This window comes from Culex pipiens, chromosome 2 (genome assembly GCF_016801865.2).
Source record: "Culex pipiens pallens isolate TS chromosome 2, TS_CPP_V2, whole genome shotgun sequence".
NCBI classification, from domain to species: Eukaryota; Metazoa; Arthropoda; class Insecta; order Diptera; family Culicidae; genus Culex; species Culex pipiens.
In genome coordinates, this window is record NC_068938.1 from 222357978 (window position 1) to 222379465 (window position 21488).

General features: G+C 34.3%; 1 protein-coding gene across 5 annotated transcripts in view; it reads right to left on the reverse strand.

The window, feature by feature from the left end:
* Positions 1-21488, reverse strand: part of LOC120423808 (polyhomeotic-proximal chromatin protein) — a 180005-nt gene that overhangs the window by 140945 nt on the left and 17572 nt on the right. For all 5 annotated transcript variants that reach the window (XR_005606285.2, XR_005606286.2, XM_039587725.2 and 2 more), the window contains exon 2: positions 16061-16593. Coding sequence is in view for 3 of the 5 variants with exons in the window: in XM_039587725.2 (XP_039443659.1) it covers positions 16061-16435 (375 nt within the window). In the remaining 2 variants the exon portion in view is untranslated. The remainder of the gene's footprint in view (positions 1-16060; positions 16594-21488) is intronic.

A 21488-nucleotide genomic window follows, 5' to 3' on the forward strand; every position in this document is an offset into this window, starting at 1 on the left:
CCTGAAGATTAGTTTTCCCCTGATTATTTTTTGTAAATATACGCTTATTGCTATCGAATAAGGTCTTAAGTATTGCATTTGTGCTATTTTTTCATCGCATTAAGTAATATAAGATTTTTGCTAGATTTCCTGAAAATGCTTAACAGTACTTAGGGACCATCCATAAACCACGTGGACACTTTAGGGGGGGGGGGGGGGTATTGCGATTGTCCACGATCCATACAAATAAGTTTTTTTTTGTATGGACAATTGTCCACGAGGGGGGGGGGGTAAAAGATTCACAAAAAAGTGTCCACGTGGTTTGTGGATGGTCCCTTACAAGAATTATTAGGATGATGCAAATATTTTTTAATGACTGTGGCAAAATTCAGAAAAATTGAGATTTTTTTTGCCACATTTTCAACAATTTAATGCTAAAGGTGTCTTGAAATGCATTCAGCAATAAAGTTGTTTTACAATATTAGATTTGAAAATGGTTGTTGCAAGTTGTAAAAGAAGATTTTTTCAGCACGAGTCGTACAAATACGACGACTGCTGAAAAAATCAAGATTTGCAACGAGTTGCTTACAACATTATTTGAAATTCCAAAACACGCTTTTTGGATGTCGTAAAAATATTGAATAATGTTGCTTTTCGACACTAGTGCTGAAAAGAAGATCTTTTCAGCACAGTTATTGAAAGGTATTAATTTCCCATTCTGTTGTTTTTTGGTAAAAAAAAGTAGACAGTATTAACGAACGAGAATGACAAGAAAAGTAAGTACAGTCCAGACTCGATTATCCGAAGCCTCGATTATCCGAATTTTCGATTATCCGAAGTTCGATTATCCGAAGGTTTGTATGGGACTTCGGATAATCGAATCACGAACAAAAAATTATTTTTTTTCGTTTTTTTCTTTTTCTTGTTTTAAACGTCAAATTCTAGTTCTGCGACCCCATTTTAGTCAAATTTAAAAAGTTTATTGCTTATTAAATAACAAAATTCCTTTTTTCAATATTTCGTCACCGCCATATTGGCGGCCATCTTGGATTTAAAAAAATGTAAATCACTTTAGCGTAGTTTAGGGGTCATACTGAAGCTCGACAATCAAAAATAAGACAGCGAAAAAAAAATTCGGGGCCTTCGGATAATCGAGTCTGGACTGTACACTGAAAAAAAATGTAATTTAGGAAGTTTAAATTTTGGTTGGGTGAATATTAGGGGAACTATACCCTTTCTCAGCCTATTTCTATTATCGGCCTATCAGCACTTTGATCATGAATTACAGCTTAAATAAAGTGTTTTTGACTGTTCCAAAGTAATAAATAGCTCAAATAAAAGTAAGCAAGCAACTCTCCATTGTTGATACATCTGAAAATGTTGATTTAATAGCGGAAAACGGCAAAAGTGATGAGAATTGGTCGAACGGCTTAGTGTGATTAAAATGGGTATATTTACCCTATCTCTTTTTTCTTCTTTGAAAAATTGTTATATAGTGAACCTGGTGAAAATTCATCAAAAACTGATGAATATTCATCAATTTCTGATGTAATATTACACTTTTTTGGCACAAAATCTATCACCATTTCCGTATGAATATAACCATCATTTTTTTCTGTGTAGGCATTTTTTCAGTATTGAAGGCGGCCGAAATGGATTCAAAAATATCTATCGAAATTATGATTTTATTTTTTTTTATCATTTTTATTTGGATGATTTCTTAATGAAACAAATCATGGAATTATTTAAAAAAAGTACCATTAATTACAAGAAATATCGACAATTACTAAAATTACTAAGTAACTGACTACCGAGTTTGCAGGAAAAGTAAGCAGATTGTTGCGATGCTGGAAACCCCTTGACTGGGAAATGAATTGCAACATATTTGTACTGTGACCAAATAACAAAAACGATAGAAAGAGTTTCTATTTATTTCATTATTTTGCTTTAACTTAAAGTAAAATGATAAAAATAAGTTATGAATAAAAAAAACTTAAAGTAAAAGAAATAATTTGTTTAAAATAAAATTTTAACTCATCAAAATTCTGAATTTAGACAAGAGAAAAAATAAAAATCAACAAACCACTCCAACTTAACAGGATGGTAACAAAATCCCATTTTTGTTTTTTTTCGTCCGGTATAAAAAAAAGTTCTTCTCACTAAAAAACGACGCCTACACCACCATTTAATATTAAAATAAAACTATTCCTCTTCAGTTTTAAAAAAAGACAACAAAATATTAAATATGTTAATATTTAAAAAATTAAAGGTGATGTTAGATATTTGGACATTTTGTTAAGGGTGGGATTCTTACGTAAAATTAAACGCTCTGCAATTTTGTCAAAGAGTGCAAAGCGATCCAAGTTGATCCCAAAAAATTATCAGCCATTTTTGAAATAATAGATTTTTTTGATCAAAAGGGGGCGACATATACTGTAAAAAATATTTGCAACGGCCTAAAGGGTTTTTTAACCAAAATCGTCAAATCTGCACCAATTTACTACTTTTTTTTGTTTTGAGCATAAAAAGCCTATTTTGATGAACATAGAAAACCCACGAAAAAACATATATATTTATAAAAGGCCAAAAACATAAAATCGATTATGAAACTTTGTGCAAAACGGCTTGGAAGTGTCTATAAGATCATCAACTTTTAAAATTGTCACTACTTAATTTTGGCTACACAGAAAAAACAATCATGGTAATATAAAATCTGGGAAGGAATACATATTTTATGTTAGAAAATTTTTTTAGTGTTACCTCTGAAAATGTGTAATTTTACCACTTTTCTGATGTAATGTCACATTTTCAGTCTAAATTGAGGTAAAATTGCATCATAATTGAGGTAATATTCAACATTCCAAAATTAAACCTTCCAAATCCACACATTTTTTTGCTGTGTAGTGTACTTTGTACACAATATTGAACATTTTATTTGGAATTAATCAAGTCAAAAGAAATCATTTATGTCTACATAAAGTTTGTGGGTAACTTTGTTGCTTAAAAATTTAGATCAACAAAAACATTTACTCCATCGTTAATTAAACCGATTAACTGATTACAATTGTCCACGCACAGCAAAGCACATTACCAGTCACCCCGCCAAACCGATCCATCAACCTCTCGTGACCACCCTCAACTGCACCGATCACCCACTGTGTGTGTCCATGTCCACCGCGCTAAATGCAATGAACCGGAATAAAAAAAGAAACACCCAACTCGTCCTCATCGCCAACACAACGTCGCCTCGGCCAAGAAAACATAAAAATTATTTAGTGGATGAATTAAAATTATACACATTCACTCACTTCTGTTCGAAATGCCCCACAGTCGAGTTGTGCAGCGAAAAAGAAAAAAAAAAGCAAAAAAAAAAGGAGAACGACGACTCATTCCAGAAATATAAGTGAGAGAGACGGAGTAAGGGAGAGGGAGAAAAATGAGCACAGAAATGTTGTAGTGTAAAATTTATTGAAGAAACGTAGGCGTATGTAATTTGTAATTAATTATTAATGAGATGCATATGACGTTTGTTGTTTGGGGGAGTGAGGAGGGGAGGTGGGGGGCAAAATATAATATTAAAAGCACTTTTATTTCAGTTGCAGGGCAAAACGAGCTGGCGCAAGCATGAGCCGAGCACATGTCTTGAGTGGATAAATTAAATATCGCGAATGGAAGAAGGAAAAAAGCTGTATAAGAATGCCAGTAAAGTATAGTTTTCGAGGAGGAAAGAAACATTTTTGCGCGGGGCGTAACAGGCTGGCCTACTATGTTTCACGCGGGCATTAAACGTGCAAAGCCCACTTTGATACCGTGATTTAGGGTGAATCATCTTAATTACAACTCAGAATTTGTAAAAATCAATTTACGTCTGATTTCAAAAAACTTGTTTTTTTTTATTTTGTTTAATTGTTTAAAATTAACCTCTTGATTTAGTCAGATCACAATTAAATTCCACATCAATTGACGGTTGGTGAAAACGATCTCCAGGGAGGAAACTCGTTCCGCGAAAGTCGTCCTTCTCTTTGGGGGAGCCTTCCCTTTAAGACGCGACGAGAGGGGTCGAAACCAATTATCGAAATGATCAGTTCGCAGTCGCAGATCAATAAATCTTAAGCTCCAAGATCACACACACGAAAACACAAAGCCACAGACAAATGGCCGTACCTTTTCAACACTCGTGGTCCAAATTGATCCTGTTTTAAAGTCAACCTTCACACACACACACGCGAATCGCGGTTAAACGAAAATTAAACTTGAAAGATATTAAAACGACGATGAAAACGACCGGCTACCGGAAAGCATCTCCTCGGTGAGGAGAAGGAGCCCCGGTGCGGTAGCAGAGTCGGTGGGCAACTGTGAAATCCGATCGGGCAAGGAAACGATTTCACCCTAATCGGTTGCGTTTGATCAAAAGAAGGAAAAAGAAAGAGCAAGAGAAGGAGGAAAATGGAGTAAAATCTGGCAAAAAAGCGCGATTTTTTGCGTTCTCTTTTACGGGGGTGTGAAGGAAAATTAGCATATTTCGTGGGAGAAAACTGATAAGCTGTGGCGTCGTGCCCTAGGTTAAGGTAATGGGAGATATCTTAGGGACCAGAGGGACAAGTAAATAAGGAAAAAGGAGGAGATAGTTTTAAACATAAGACGAAGAGAAGGGGAATATCTAGAGTTTTTTTCTTTTATTAGGCCGTTGCAAATATTTTTTGAAGTTTATGCCCCTCTACTCTGACCAAAGTCGACGAAAATTTATTTTTTTGCAAGAAAAAAGTTTTTGCGGTGCTGTTCATTGGAATTTCATAAAAATTCAAAATACCGTAAACCGGGGTGACTTTGATAGGATTTCAATTTGTTTTTAGAATATTTTCCAACAGGTAAGGTTTTTCTCAAGATTATTATTTTTAAAACATGTACATGGGTAGGCCACACAAAGTCCATGCACTATTTTGGAAAAAAAAGGGTTTTTCAATAGTGTTTAGAAAAATAGTTACGTTAAAAATTCTTAGTTTTAATTCCGGGGTGACTTTGATAGTCATAGTTTTTCTTGTTAAAATCATATTTAATATGTTCAAACTGTATTTTTACGTTAAATGTACCATCACTAAAGTAGCTGATATAGCTTGTAAGAAAAAAAATCAATGTTTATGTTAAGTTAACTAAGTTTATAAGCTTTTTAACAAAATACATATAAATTTTAGGTAAAATTGTTAAAAAGTCGAAATTTTGCCTGAAATTTGTTAAAACTAGTTTTGTTTACAAAACTATCGATTTCTATTGCATTTTATACTGAATTCGAAGCACGAATCACATGTTTTCACATTTGACATGAAATTTGTTCAACTGAAAATGCCTATAAATTTTGATTTTTTTTTTTAAACTGTGTTTCAAAAACACATTTTATTTATTATTTACAAACTTATTAAACCTTCTCCTAGTGGAAAATTGTCCAAAGAATCCGAAAATGCATTCCGCTTTCCGATTAAAAATCATGATCTTTGAGAAAATCATGACACTTTGAGAAGTTTAAAATAATTACTTCCATCAACATTTTCTTAACTATAGTTAACTAACTTTATAAACCTTTCAAAAAATTATGAAAAGTTCTTCTTGAAGTACTTTGAAGACTTCTCTACCACGGTCAGTATGTTTCTCAACCATTCCTTACGTATTTTAAGTGTACTCTTCAAATTTGCGGAAAAATCGCAAACCTATCAAAGTCACCCCGGCTATCAAAGTCACCCCGTTTTACGGTACTTTTAATCCAGCCCAAACATGCTAAATATTATTTAAATGCAGAAAAATGCGTTTTAAATTGTTTTAAGTTGATTTGACTTCTATTTTCATTAAAATTTTGAAGATTTTTGAAAAAAAAAAAATTGCCCCCTGATTTTTCGGACCAATTTTGAACAAACTTTGACCAATTTTGACATAAACTTTGAAAAATATTTGCAACGGCTTTATTAATATTTTTTTTAAAAAGGTCCTAAAAGCTATTGTGTTTTATATATTTATAGAACTTTTTTAGACACAACTTTATAAACTTTTTCGAATACAACTAAACCTTTATCATTGAATAGATAGGTTTAAAATCAAATTTATGATAAATGAAATACACTTTTATTGCCTTGCCCAAACATCTTAAAAAATAAAAGTTAAAAAAATCATCGAATCCAATGTATTGGAAATCGGCTTCGTCTCCAAAATACGATAACCAGCTTCTTAATATTTTCTTATGTATTTTTTTAAAGGCACAAAAAGAAAAAGTTTGTTAAACTACCTTACCCAAGGCGATATCAGTCTCAGGCTCCTGGTCGAATCGAGTTGATATCTCGATGGATCATTTTTAATTTCAGTTAAGCCGTTGCACATATTTGTCAAATTTTATGTCGATATTTTCCGAAAATCACGATTTTTTTTTATTCATATCTCCTAACCCAGATTGTGCAATGTTACGCATAATGGCTCAGAAGATGCTATTTTGAGTCCCCTAAACATATAAAAAAATCGAAAATTTTAAAATACGTGGTTTCGAGATATACCTTTTAGTAATATAATTTCAAGTAAAAAAAGGATTTTTTCCGTGTACCTATTTTTCTGAAAAGGAATCTACCTAAGACACCAAATTGATCAGAAAATCCTATCTATCTACATTAGGGTGCCCAGAAAAAATGACCCCCTGCTCCACAAGCGGAAAACGGTTTTTTGGGTTATTTTAAGCATCTGTGTAAATTTTGAGCGAAATTGGTTGAGATTAACCCATTGATACCCGAGCCTAAAGTTGATGAAAAAAATGTTTTTCATACAAAAAAGACTTTTTTAAATCACTAATAACTTTTCAGGATCAAGTTATACAGCTTTGGTATGTTCTACAAAGTTGTAGAGCATTAAATTTTCAATAAAAATCTAACTTTTGGGAATATTTGGATGGAAGTAGCGCGCCTTGGAGAACAAACCGTAAAAAAGTTGGGTTTTCCATACATTTTTTCGATTTTTTCCATACAAACTTCACCTCCGAGTATCAATGAGTAAATGTTTACCTATTTTGCTCAAATTTTGCCCAGAGTCCTAAAATAGCTCAAGGAACAATATTCAGTTTGTGGAGCGAGGTTTTGAGAAAAAGTCCCATATTCTGGGCACCCTAATCTACATATACAAAAGATTATATATTCAGCAATTCCTCACGAAAACAGTATGATTGGAAAAAAATTCTCCGATCGGGCTCAAAATTTGTCTGCGGGTTCCTTTGCCGAAATAATTACACCCGTATTTTTTTGGTTGGCCATTAGGGTGACCTACGCCGTGTTAGGGTGGTCCAAAAAATGGCAATTTTCGTCGATTTTCTCAAAAAGCGCTTTTTTCAATAAATCATATCTTCGCGACATTTCATCCGATTTTAGCTGAGCTAGAAGCAAAAGAAAGATGATTAGTTTGGCTATTTGGGAAAAATAGTAAGAAGTTTCAAAAATCAACAGAGAGAAAAATGATGGTAATATTCATCAGGAAATGGTGACAGATTTTGTGTCTAAGAAATGATTGATTTTACCCCAGAAAATGATAAATTTTCATAAATTTTTGATGAATATTCATCAAGTTCACATTTTTACACATTTTTTTGTAATATTTCTCAAAAAAGAGGTAATATTCAACCTACCAAATTTTCAAAAAAAATCAAGCCATCCACATTAACGACCCCCGGGTCTTTTGTGGTCTCTATTGCAAGTTTCTGCTCGAACCTAGGAGTCCGAAGGCTTGAATGGGGACAGCACCCAAACCTCTTTTACTCCAAGGAACCTTCCACCCCAGTGTTTGAACTGACGACCTTTGGATTGTGAGTCCAACCGCCGCCAGCGATTCCACCGGAGTAGGCTTGGTTTGGTGTGTTGTTTGTACTTATGGCATGGAGACGACTCCTACACCTGGAATGACTTAACGGCCTAACAACCAAGGCCGGGACCGACATTTTACTTCCTCATCCGATGGAAGGTTGCAGCAGATGGGAATCGAACCCAGAATCATCCGCTTACAAAGCGGACAGCGTAACCATTCGGCCACACACTGCCACCAAATTTTCAACATTCCAAAATTCAACTTTTTTTTCTGTGAAGCTTAACATTTGAAAAGGTCGGGAATGCTTGAACATATTTTCTTCCAAATCAAAAAATTTAAGTTTTAAAATCGCAAAAAAATTGAAATCCAAGAACACTACTCATATGCAGAATTTTGATTTTTTTAAGGTCGTGTTGGATGAAATAAATGCTAATATATACTTGTGAATTTCTCAGCGGGTAAATTTTTTATTTCGGTTTGTTGTTAAATTCGATTTGGAAAAACTGCTATAAAACTTCAAGGTTAGATGTTTTTTGTCTTTTGTTTTACATGCACAACTTTAAATATGTTTAGATAAAGGCTTTTTGTGATGAGTTAAAACATTGTTAATGTCTCAATAATACATTCGTTTTAATTCTACGAGCTTTTTACATATTTTCCTTCGTTACATAACAATGTCGATTCCAGCTTGAAATTATCCGATTCAATAAAAATGTTAATTTATTGGAATCTCAAAACATGCTCTTATAATCCATGAAATTAAATAAACTATGCCAGTTGTAATCACCTATCGCCACCCAGCTTGCTTAGATCTACACGTACGCACAAGAAACTGGTATTGCGCACTGAAAATCAAGATATAATTTTCCTTAAGCCACAATGACACACTCACACGTGTGCTTGACGCAAATGGTCAAAATGCAAATGTTACTCACTCGTATGATGTTATTGTTTCTTTTTTTATATTTTTCGTTTAAGAATTAATACATTTTAAATTAGCCCCGGCTGGCGACAACAACAACGACGACTCTGCGTTCCAAGACAAAGTAAAGAGGGGGGACCTCCCTCCCTTCCCCCTTCGTCGATCAATCGAGTCCAGTTTAATTCTCAAGCATCGATATAATTTATGCACAATAATTTCAATTTGTTAAGAGATTAAAACTTCTCTTGGGCCGCACGTACGTATACGCTACGCAACCAGGCCTGCTTCGATCCAACTCAGCTCGGCCTGCTGCTGACCGACCAGCCTGGCAGTACAAAATAAGGGTATAATTATAAATCAATGCTTGATTTATATTAATGATTGTGTTCGGTGTAAAAGAAAATGTCCCTCGCACACAGACAAACACACAGACACACATTGGAGACGCATGTGTTGGTGACGTGTTCGAAGGAATTTTTACGGCGTGGCCACGAAAAGGGACCAAGTTTGAAGTTTTCAAGGGGAGGCACGAGGAAGACGCGAAGGGGAGGGGTGCATGATTGAGAACATTAATATGATTTCTGGCGTTCAATTAAAGGCAATTGTCGTCAATCAATGAGTGCTGGTTGGGCTGAGCTGTGTATCGATAGATATGCTAAAGGCGTTCTGCGAGCGCGCAACCCCCTTCTTTATCTTCTTGGTTGGTGTTGTTCAGTGTACAGTATGCGTTCTGAAATTATAATGTCTCGCGCAAACCATGGTCAGTTCGGTGAGTTAGTCAATCATTACACTGGCCGCGTGTTGTGAGGTATAGTGTGCGACGTGGGAATTTATATTTACTGCCGATACTGTCGATAATTTGAATTTATTTGTGCGCAAAGTGCGCGAATAAGGTTCACCCCCCTCGACTACAAGCGATCCTTCAAAGTAATCAAGTATTCATTGGGTGAAAGTGGCATTCATCATCTTATGATCGCGTTGAAGAAGAGCAAAGTGTTGTGGACTACTTGGATCAGTTGCACCTGAACACGTTTGAAAAAAAAACCGTTGGAAATAAAAACATTGAATTGAATGATATTTAAGATTTATGTTTTCAAAAGATTTAAAAAAATCATTCCAATTTTTCTTTGGGTTGCAATCTTCAACTGAAAATTCCATTAATTTCCACATTTAGTCTTTGATTGCAGTTCGACCACTTTTCAAACTGTTATTAAATACCAATCAAATTAAGAAAAAAGGCAATCTTCCAATTTCGCAACAAGAACTTAGTCTCCGCCAGTAATTGCTTCCAAATTAGCAAACTATACATTCTGGTTTCAAACTATCTGCAAACTCTGATGGAAAAACCTGCAACTCTTGTTCGAGTGAAATCCAATAAAGCACAAAAATTACGCCTGACTGGCAACACTGGACCACTGACTAGCTACTGACCACAAACTTTCAAACCAAACTAATTTGCGCAGCCCGATATGTGTGTGTGTGTGTGTGTGCAAGGCGCATCTTTACTTTGGAGAAGAAACTTTTCCTGTGGCCCATGTCAATACTCTCCATCCATACTCTTGAGCGGTTTTCTTACCATTTTCATCATCGTCATTGTTGCTGGTTTTGGTTCTTTTTATTGATCGCAAACTTTCCTTCCTGTATCGAGCATGTGTGTGGGTGTGTGTTTGTGCATAAAGTTTATCTTACTGAAATTTTCAAGTATGGAATAACATTTGCCGCTTTAATTATAAATCAATTGCTTTTTGTTATTTCACTCGGCCGGCCATGCTCTACCCTGTTGGAGAACCAAATTGTTGGTTCTTCCAAGGAAGTGTGTATGAATGTGTATGTGTGTTGCACAAAATTGGACAACCAAAGTGCATGTTGCAACTTCTATCGAAGAACACACACACACACACACCCTCTCTTTTCCGTATTGGTTCCTTGCTACTTCTTGCCTCTTATTATTGTATAAATGAAAAATATTTACTCTTATTTATAGGCGCTTCTCGGAGAAAGTCATCTCATATCGCAACATCACCCCCCCCTCAGAATCACACACACACATTGCAGATGATGATGGTGATGTGGTGTAGCTAGAAACACACTCTCCTAATAATGCTCAGGACCAACCTGACTTGGTTCACCCTCAGCATCCTTATAGGAGGAGTTCAGGAAGAAAACGAACTCGCAAGGCTGGGAAACTTAATTTAAATATGAATTTTCTATTATGTTTAAATTATAAATTTTGACCATTACATATTAAGACGCTCGGACCTGCTCGGATCGGGAACGGGAGGATGAGGCTTTTCCCTATAAACTTTGGTCTGTGCACTCCAAGGTCCAAGCAAAATGGACTGACCGGAGCTGGGGATAGTTCATGTGGATGTGGTTAGGATCTTCCTCCCCCGCTCCTTCCCACCTTGAACTCAAGCTCGGTGATGTTACCAACGGTAAAGTTGTGTGTTTCTGAAGGAGCAGGGATTTTTTTTTCTTGTTGCAGATTTTCCTAATGACGGAAGAAATGTGGCTCTCTTCATTCTTTCAGCTTTTTCGGAAAATGTTGCGTATATCGGCTGGGAAGACCCACCAGAGGTAGAAGCTCTCAACTTTTCTCGCAAGAATGGCTCCATATTGTGCGGTGTGTTTGCTCAAGATTGATGAAATATATACGGGTTAAGGTAAGGTTTGGAAATATAATTTACCGGTTCTAATGAAGAGGGAAGACTTTGAGGTTTATGCTGGCTAATTTTAAGATAATATTGCTGAATACTTGCTTGAGTTCAGCAAACTAGAATCAGAAAAAATGTGCATTGGATCAGGTCAAATTTTTGCCAACTGAAAACAATGATCAGCCCGTTTTATCTAAAGTTTAATAGTGAACTAGATTTTGAAAATAAATGTCAAATGTATATTTGCATATGGAAAAGCTTTATTGAATTTAATGAACATCTGAAATGTTGAGGTATCACTAAAAATACTGTTTTGTTAATTTATTTAAATTGAATTTTTTTCGGTGTTCAATAGATTCGCTGTTTTTTTTGTGATTATCCTGTTTATTATATCAAATTTGAGTTCTACCTCATTTAAATAAAATCTATGTTGTTCATTGCCTGTAGGCAAACATTTTCTCGGCCATTTCGGCCGCCATCTTGGATTAACAAATCTAAATCACTTTGGAGTAGAGCGTCTAATTTCCCGTCCCGGGAAAAAATTTCCCGGGAATTCCCGGGATTTCTCGAAAAAAAAAAAATTTACAAATTCCCGAAATTTAAGTGGAAGTATACAATTTCTTAATTTTTTTTTCCATGTACAATATCCGTTTTTTGTGAGTTTTATAGCTTTAATTACAAGTCTTAGTTTTTTATCTTACTGCTACTTCCAGGTTTTTTTTCATTTTCATACATTTTTAGTTGATATTGCTAAAATACAAAATTATGTATCTTAAGAAAGCTAATTTATTCCATCAATGTAAAGGAGCTCTATGCATGAAAGATAACTGAAAAATCAAACCATCAAAATTGCAATTTTCAGAACATTTATACATACTTTACAATGTTTTGAGTTAAATTAAATTCATGTTAAGTATTTTTTTTTACCATACTTGAAATGTGTTAACACTGTTAACCCTCTACTGCCCAAATCTTTTTTTCGAAAAATTTTATTTTTCCAAACTTTTGTTCTACAAAAACTTTACTTCTCTTGTTTTATGTTTTTCTTGTATCATTTTTAGTAATTTAATTTGCATGTATCTTGTTAAGTGGTTTAGGTAATATGTTGCCTATTCCAGCACCTCCTATCTATTTTTCTTTCAAGTTTTTACAGTCACTTTTTCAATTTTTTGCTTGTTTTCACATTTTTTGCTATAAAATGGCTCCATTATCATTTTAAAAAAAAATATATATAGGAAATGTTAGTAAAAAACACAGCCAAAGTTGACCCCTAAAAATAACATTTTTAACAACATTGGCAAAGTCACATCAAACAAGTCAAATTTCCAACCCATAAATTTTCTAACATTTTAAAAAGAAGAATCTTTCCAATGCTTTTTAAAGATCAAAAATAGGTTGAAAAATGATTTTGTAAATCGAAACCCGTCTAAAGGTGGGGTTGGGTTGTAGAGGGTTAATGCTAATTTCTCAATCCAAGTTTTTTTTATAATAGTTTTTTTTTATCTATTTAGAATTTGTTAACTTTAAATCAATTTTGAGTTTTGTTTTTTTAACCTCAAATTAGTTTAATATTTGTCATACAAAAAAGGAACAACATCTGAGTGAGGATCAATTATGTTCCTGAAAATGTGAGGTATATCTGACCTATATTCACATAAATCAAATTCAAATAAATAAAAAAAAACAATAAACTTTCAAAAAATTCAATAAAACTAAATATAAACCTTGACATTCAAAATTTCGTAACAAAAGGTATCACAGAATGCCTAATAGAAAACAACAGCATAATATCAATGAACTCTTAAAAATATATTTCTCCAAAAATTTTACGTCCCTTTATCGATTTTTTGTACCTAAATAATCAAATTGTTAAAATATTAAGAGGCAGTATTTGTAGATTCTGCTCGGTTTGTTCTAGAGGTCGTATCGAGTTGCTCCGATTTGGATGAAACTTTCAGCGTTTGTTTGTCTATGCATGAGATGAACTCATGCCAAATATGAGCCCTCTACGATAAAGGGAAGTGGGGTAAAACGGGCATTGAAGTTTGAGGTCCAAAACACATGAAAATTCTTAAAATTGCTCGCATTTCCGTAAAACTTCATCAATTCCTACTCTCTTAGATGCATTCGAAAGGTCTTTTGAAGCCCTTCAAAATGTGCTATAGACATCCAGGATTGGTTTGACTTTTTCTCTTAGCTTTTGCAAATTACTGTTAAAAATTGATTTTTTTAAAACCTTAATAACTTTTGGCAACAGCTTCCAACACCCATACTCTTAAGGTCAAAAGTTAGGGAATTTCATGGACTATAAGCCTACGGTATTAACTTTTTGGCCAATCGCAGTTTTTCTCATAGTTTTTCGATTTTTCTAGAACAAACATTTTACAACGTTAGTTTTTGCTCTGTAGGCCTCCATAGCGGCACTTTTTGGTCTCAATTTTGACATATTCGGAATCCTCAGAAAATTTTACATTAGATTGAGGTGTTGGAATTTTGAATTTGATTGTAAAAAATGCCATTTAGAATTAATTAAAATATTATTTAGAATTTTGTCGGATTAGGGGTAAACAAGTTTTCGCCTACTTGATACAGCATTTGACGTATTGATCATAGGGTAAATAAGATCTATTATTTTTTAAATCAAAATTACAACTCCAATACTTCTTACTTACGTGAAATTGACCGAGGATTCCGAATATGACAAAATTGAGACCAAAAAGTGCCGTCTTCTTGGCCTACAGGGCAAAAACTAACGTTGTAAAATGTTTGTTCTAGAAAAATCGAAAAACTATGAGAAAAACTGCGATTGGCCAAAAAGTTAATACCAAAGGCTTATAGTCCATGAAATTCCCTAACTTTTGACCTATGGGAGTATGGGTGTTGGAGGCTGTTGCCAAAAGTTATTAAGGTTTTAAAAAAATCAATTTTTAACAGTAATTTGCAAAAGCTAAGAGAAAAAGTCAAACCAATTCTGGATGTCTATAGCACATTTTGAAGGGCTTTAAAAGACCTTTCGAATGCATCTAAGAGAGTTGGAATTGATGAAGTTTTACGGAAATGCGAGCAATTTTAAGATTTTCCATGTGTTTTGGACCTCAAACTTCAATGCCCGTTTTACCCCACTTCCCTTTGTCGTAGAGGGCTCATATTTGGCATGAGTTCATCTCATGCATAGACAAACAAACGCTGAAAGTTTCATCCAAATCGGAGCACCTCGATACGACCTGTTTCACATCGGTGAAAAACTCGCTCTTAAAAAGTATGTTTTTTGAAAATGCATAAATATGCAAATTTTAAAGTTCTTTACCTCTGAAAAGAACATAAAGTCGAATTCTAAATGGTCAAATGGACAAAAAGTCGAACGCTGTTTTAAATACAATTTTTCAATATTTTTTTCTACATTTCCCAAATGCATTTGAAAATTAAAAGAATCCTAAGAACAAAAGAATACGGCACGTCTGTGTGGATCAATTGGCAGCGTGCTGGACTCCCAATCCAGAAGTCATTAGTTCGAATCCCCCGTCTGGCGGTCTTAAATTGTAATGTGGTAACGTGTGGAATAAGTATTCGGCGCTGGCCTGTGTAGCAAAACACTAGACAGAATTTTAATCTTTTATCATTAATATTTTCGATAAAAAATTGGAGTTTGTTTTTGCTCCCTGAAATGACATAATCAACTAATATTACGACTATTGAGGATATATTTTTTATGGATAGATTAAAAAAAGATAATAAAATTGTAAAAAAAATAAGAAGTTAAACTTTTCTTTTTTTTAGGAACTGCTTATTTTTTAAAGAGTGGAAAATGCCCAAAAATATTTCAACCATCCAGAAAAGTTTGTTTTTGAAGAAAAGGTAAACTCACAAAAAAATAATGACAATAAGGCATAAATTCTTTTTAGGTATATCTAATAAAAAAGTTACAAAATATTTTTAATTTTAATTAAAAAACTGCTCATGTTTACAATAATTTCTAGAGTTTTTTAAATGTCTTGTAAACATATGAAAGATAATAGCTAATAGGTCTTTAAAAAAAACTCTAGATTTATAAACTCACAAAAATACCAACCATTGATTTAAAAGAATTAACAATCTCTCAATATTATTATAAAAAAATACTTTTTAATGAATTGGTAAACTCTTAAAAAAAGAGAATAAAGTTATGCTATTTTCTTGGAAGATCAGTTCGTAATTGAAATGGAAAAACTAGCTAGAAAATTTTAAAAAATATTTCAGATTATTGTTAAATTATTCCACGATTTTCAAAAATATTTCAGATTTTTGTTTCATTTTTCCACATTCGACCTTTTGTATTTTCGACGTTTTGTCCATTCGACTAAATCGAAAAGCCTGTCTAAAAGCGAAGTTATGTTGTGGAGCTTTAAATAGTTTGCTGACTAAGTAAAGCGAACCGTATTGCTTAAACAATTCTTGCCCACATCATCACCACTCGGAGGGCACACCGTCGAGTAGTTTCTTTAAATGCATTATACTGATACTGAATCGTAATACTTTTAACAACTAATTTGCGTTGCTCGCTAACGTAGTTGTGTAATATGGTTGAAAAGCCCTTCCCATAGCATTGATGCTCGGATGGCATGTAAATGACCGTAATTCCACGTAATTGTACGACTCCTCTCCGCGACATCGCAGAGTTTAAGAAGAAGAAATCGAATCAAATCACCTCAATCTTGAAGCTGCTGGCTCCTCGCTGATGTTGCTGCTGTTGTTGCTGAAGTTCCAGCGGAACAGTAGCGGCTGCTGCTGCCGCACTCTTGTCCAACCCGGCGGCGGCGGCCACCGCGGCTCCGTAGTGCGATGCAATCGAGTTGGCGTACTCTAGCTCTTTCCGGACGACGGTACTAAAATCATGGCCTGCCGCTTCACAGGGCATGTTGATACCGAGCATTCCACACAGCTTACTGTGATGGTTGTTGTTGTTGTTGCTGGTGGCGGCGGTGTTGATATGATTGTTGTTGTTGTTTTGGTGGTTGTTGTTATTGTTTTCTAGCGTTTCCAGTAGTGGTGGCTGTGGTGGTGGTAGTGCTCCTTCTGCCATTTCCAACCCGCTCAACAAGGACAACTCACGCAACAATGACAGTTCATGGTGTGTTTGTTATTGTTTTTCTTTTTGGAATGTTTTGGCTTGCTTGGATCACACTTTCGCGCGCACGTAAAACCAACCTGTTGTGCGTAGGCGTCGACGTCAACTGGGGCCTGGAAATTGAAGAGATAAATTAAGCGAATGCGTTTCACCCAAATGAAAACAATCTAATTAAAAAGCGACTTTGTGCGGAGCGCCTGTCTGCTAAGTGAAATTTAAAACCTGGCATTAGCGGAATCGAGTTAGCAAACGTTTACATTTTTATGTGTGCAACTAAAATAACCTACATGACACCGCGCCACCGTTGCAAATTCCGGGCGAAAGTGACACAGGTTCGGGGCCAAGCAGGGAGTCAACCGCGCAACAAGAAAAGAGCTGGGCATCGTGTAGCGAATTCTTGTACGAAACAACACACACACACACACAACATGAAGTGATATATAACTCCAGAGTTTTTAAAATTAAATCACATTAAAACACATTATACTGGGCCTGCCAGCGGGCTTGATCGCAGTTGGCGGTGACTGCGTGGGCAGTGAAATGAATTGAGATTTTTTCCTCCTCCCCTCTTCCCCTCAACGTTGATTCAAAAATATTCAACAAATTATGACTTGCTCTCTCGCTGAGAGAATGTGTGCGTGTGTGGCATCATTTCTGGAAGCTGCCTCATAAAGTGCTCAAATTAAATTAAGAAGAAAGAAATTTCACAAAGCAAAAGATAATTAAGAGATTTTAATGCACGCTCGCGTGAGAGGGACAGAAAGAAATTGAGGCGTTGCGGGGGTGAGGTTTTGAGGTTGGAAGTGTCAACACACGGTCATTTTCGCCGTCGTGGCCTACTGCGGCGGGCCAAATGTTTGTCGCGTGTCACTTTGCAGGCTAATGAACGGTCGTAAATGTAAGATACTTGCAAACTGTATGGTTGAATGCGGCCTGGCTGGATTCTAAGTCAGCTTTAGTGGGTCATTGAAATTTAATGCGTGAATTAAATTTCTGACATTCCGCTCTGAATGAAAGTTAATTGCAGTTTTCTAAATTGGTCACGTCAAAGCCAATTGCTCGAATATTAAATATAAAGTTTAAAAAATTAATAATCTTGAATATATGAGCAATTAGAGGAAATTCAGACAATTCTAACCAAACGTATCACTTCCCATTAAGCTATTTATAGCTTGATACAAGCTGAAAAAACCTTTCAGCCGCTGTAATCGAATACCAAAGAACTGATAGGCCAACATCAGGGGCTTTAACCATTGATCATTTTGGTTTTTATTTATATTTTTACGAAAGCTAGTACTTGGCTCGGCCCTAATCGAAATCGATAAAAGAAGGAGGAAAAATAATAATAAATTTGAATCTTTCAACATGATGAAACAAAAAATATCACAAAATGCTTCAAAAACTATTACAATGTACTTATGACCGTCTTCCTAAGATTGGTGGTCCAAAACTAAAAATTGGTAAATAGCTTAAAAAGCCAAATTGAATAAATTTATTAATTTTAAAGGTGTTAAAATTGGAAAGTTTATTCTCACTTCTTTTATTATGTATAATCACCTCAATTTCTACAGAAAAAAGTTGCATTTCAAATTTACACATTTTAGAGGTAAAATCAGTTTTTTCTTCTGATATAAAAGATGTACTTGTACCCATTCCCAGATGTAATATTACCATGTTATTTTTACTGTGTAGTGAACAAATCAATTGTAAAAGTTACAATGAAATTAAATTGTTTTAAATGTTATTTTTTGATTATCAATGCAGAGAAATGCATTTTAGACTGTTTTCAGTTGATTAGACTTTATTTTCGTAAAAAATGAAAAAAATATTGTTTTGCCCCCTGTTTTTTTGTCCAAATTTTGAAGGAGTGGGGGCGGGGGGTTGCATAAACTTTGAAAAATATTTGCAACGGCCTTTATTCTGAAAAAAAAACTATTGAGATTTTTGTGTTTTCCAATTAAAAATTATAATAAGTATAGACATAAATAAAATCATTCAAAAATGGTATTCTAAAATTTAACGAAAAGAAGTGCTGTCCAGTCTCTCTTGGATAAATAAACAATTAAATATTGATATCATAAGCGCCAATAAATAAATTGAGAAATAAAGCAATTCCCTTGATTTAATGTAAAAGCTTGAAAGTCAGATATATCTTTTTTTGATAGATATTCACTAAATAATCTCTTGGTTTAAATAAAAATCGAATGTTTCTTTGAATTAGTTCTTTTAAATTTCAAAATTAAAAATTTTAGGTTATACATTGAACTTTATGCATTAATTTATTTTTTAAATAAATAATGTAACAAAAAAAAAATTGTTCATATATCAACCTTTGCCATTAAAGCAAAATTTAAACCATGAATTAAATCATTTCAACTTAAACTACCGATTTCCTTATGAAAACGAATAGAATGATTAAAGTTTTTATTGCTAGCATGTAAAACATGAAAATTTTAAAAAATTTGCTAAAAAAAAATGCAGTCCGTTTTCCGATAAGAACTAAAAAATATCATGACCCCAGCACAGTAAAATATTTTCAATGTTTTTGAAATATGTTTAGGCTTTAGTGAGATTTTTTGTTTAAAACTCATTTTAAAGCATCGATAAAATTCTCTACAATAATCACATGTGATTTTTTGGAAGACCAACAAATCAATTGAGTCTACTTTGTGAGATGACAGACAAATAATTTAATTGTCGAACTTAGTTCAAGATCCACTTCAAAAATTATACAATTTCAAAAAATGCAAGTTGGTCAAATCTTCGACCATTTTTGTCGCGGATCGCAATTTGGGGATCACTGCACACATGAAATCTCAAAATTTTATTAGAACGTTAGTTTTTAACAATTTTTAAACATTGTGATTAATGATCAGCATGTCAAAATGTTGTATGAAATTTTGATTTTGTGAAAAACCATAACATTTTGAAAACATATTCCAAACACCATTTTGAAAAAAATATGTAATCGTACTTTTTATTCTTATCAAAAATTTAAAAAAAACTTTTCACGGACAATTTTAAAATTAAACCGATAAAAAAATCGTTGTTATTGCAATTTACGCATATAAAACAGCATGCCTGTGTTATAAGGACACAAAGAGAATCCGATAAAAGTTAAATAACAAATGAATCAAAAGTTTCTCAACTGTCATCATAATAGTAAAATTTTCATAAATAATCCTGGAAAAAATCACAAGGCACTCAAATTAAATTAAAGAATGTTTAAAATACTTAGCACGAATTTCATTGAATAAACTTATTCATATTGAAAACAAACATATTTTTAGTTTTGGAAATCCGCGAAATCACTGACCAAAACCGCTCCAAAACCTCAAAAATAGGAAATTCGTGAAATTCGTGAAAACTACGAAAGTTTCGTTACCCTGTGATAGTGTTTTAGGTATAGATTCGTAAGGAGTTCATTTTTTTAGTTCCAGGACAACAAAATAATTAAAAGGAGGTTTTATTATGTGTAACTTTAATTCCTAATAGTTTTAATTATAACAAAAAACACCTTTGCTCACCTCAAGATTTTTTTTTTGTGTGCATTAAATATTATTATGTTTCCTTTTTAATATAAATATTTGGGATTCTTTATGTAAACTAGCTTGCTATTGAAATACTGGAGATTTTAAAGTAAAATTTTACTAAACCAACTCAAATCCCTTTTATTTCACTCCTTTTGCATCAAACACTCCGAGCCAACGCCTACTACGATTCAAAAGGGAAATTCCGCGCGTGTTTTCGCTTCTCTCGCAGCACATTTTCCTCCCTCACCTTTTAATTGATAATTACATTCAATGCAAGGAAAATTTATGCCACACCGCCGTTGTTCTGCTGCTGCTTGCAATACTGGGCCGCATAATGAATGCAAACAATCACCCAATATTGGTGTTTGTATGTTTGCTGCTAAGCCAAACGTCTCGTTGCAGCCTTTTTACTTGGAAATTTTGCATCTGTCTCTCTGAATGTGTGGGTGACTAGAATTCCATGGCATGCTACGACAGCGAGGTGGAGGGTAGAACGGCAGCACATTATAATGGTTTAAAAATAAACAATTTTGGCGCCCCCGTTCAGATTCGAATGCAATATGTGTATGTGCAACAAACACTGGGACAAATTGCATTGCAACTTTGGGTGGGTGGTGGTTTGGGTGGCCCTTTTTCGCACTGGGTAGAATGCTATGCTGCGACGACGACGACGGTGGCGTTCGCATAATATTATCGCCAATAAATCTTCGTTTTTGTGTGTGGCGAATTTGGGAAAGAGGTGGAAAAGGAAATATTCTGAATATGTGAGGGCAGATGAGTGTGAGTGTGGATGTGAATAACGGAAAACAATACCATTGACTAGAATTCGGTAGAAAATTGATGAATAGATATTTGACTTATTTCAAGTGTACTGAGCATTTTTGGAAAACACTCATATTTCAAGCAACGGTATTCTAGAAATAATTGGTCCAAATTTCAGAGAAAACAAACATTTTTATTTCATCAAAGGAGAATGGGCAAATTTGTATGGGAGCTGGTCCAAGGATGTACACGAACGGGACCAACTTTTTTCGAAAGATCTTGCCGAGACATGAAAAAAAGTCTTCCGGACCAACTCTCTAAACCCCGGGGTTCAAAAGTTACATGTTGTTGAAGTTTGAGCATTTTGGGTAAAAATTACAAAAAATCGTATTTTTGCTAATTCTAAAATCATTTATAAAATCTCCATTTTATTATGGATTTTGCTCATCTTGACTTCATTCGACGCGTATCAGCAAAAACTATGAATTCTGATATATCTTAGCATGATTGAAACATGATTTCACTTGTTTTTATCCGTTTGAACCGTTTGTACAAGAGGCATCCCATAGAAAAAAGTCGAAACTTCAAGGTATTGAAACCGGATCCGACCCAGACTGTTTCAGTGAGTATGGAAGGCTTCAGTGCAATGTTGTAACAACTTATTGGGATGGTCTGAGTCATCCGAGAACTTCTTGGAGTTAAGACCGGCGAGT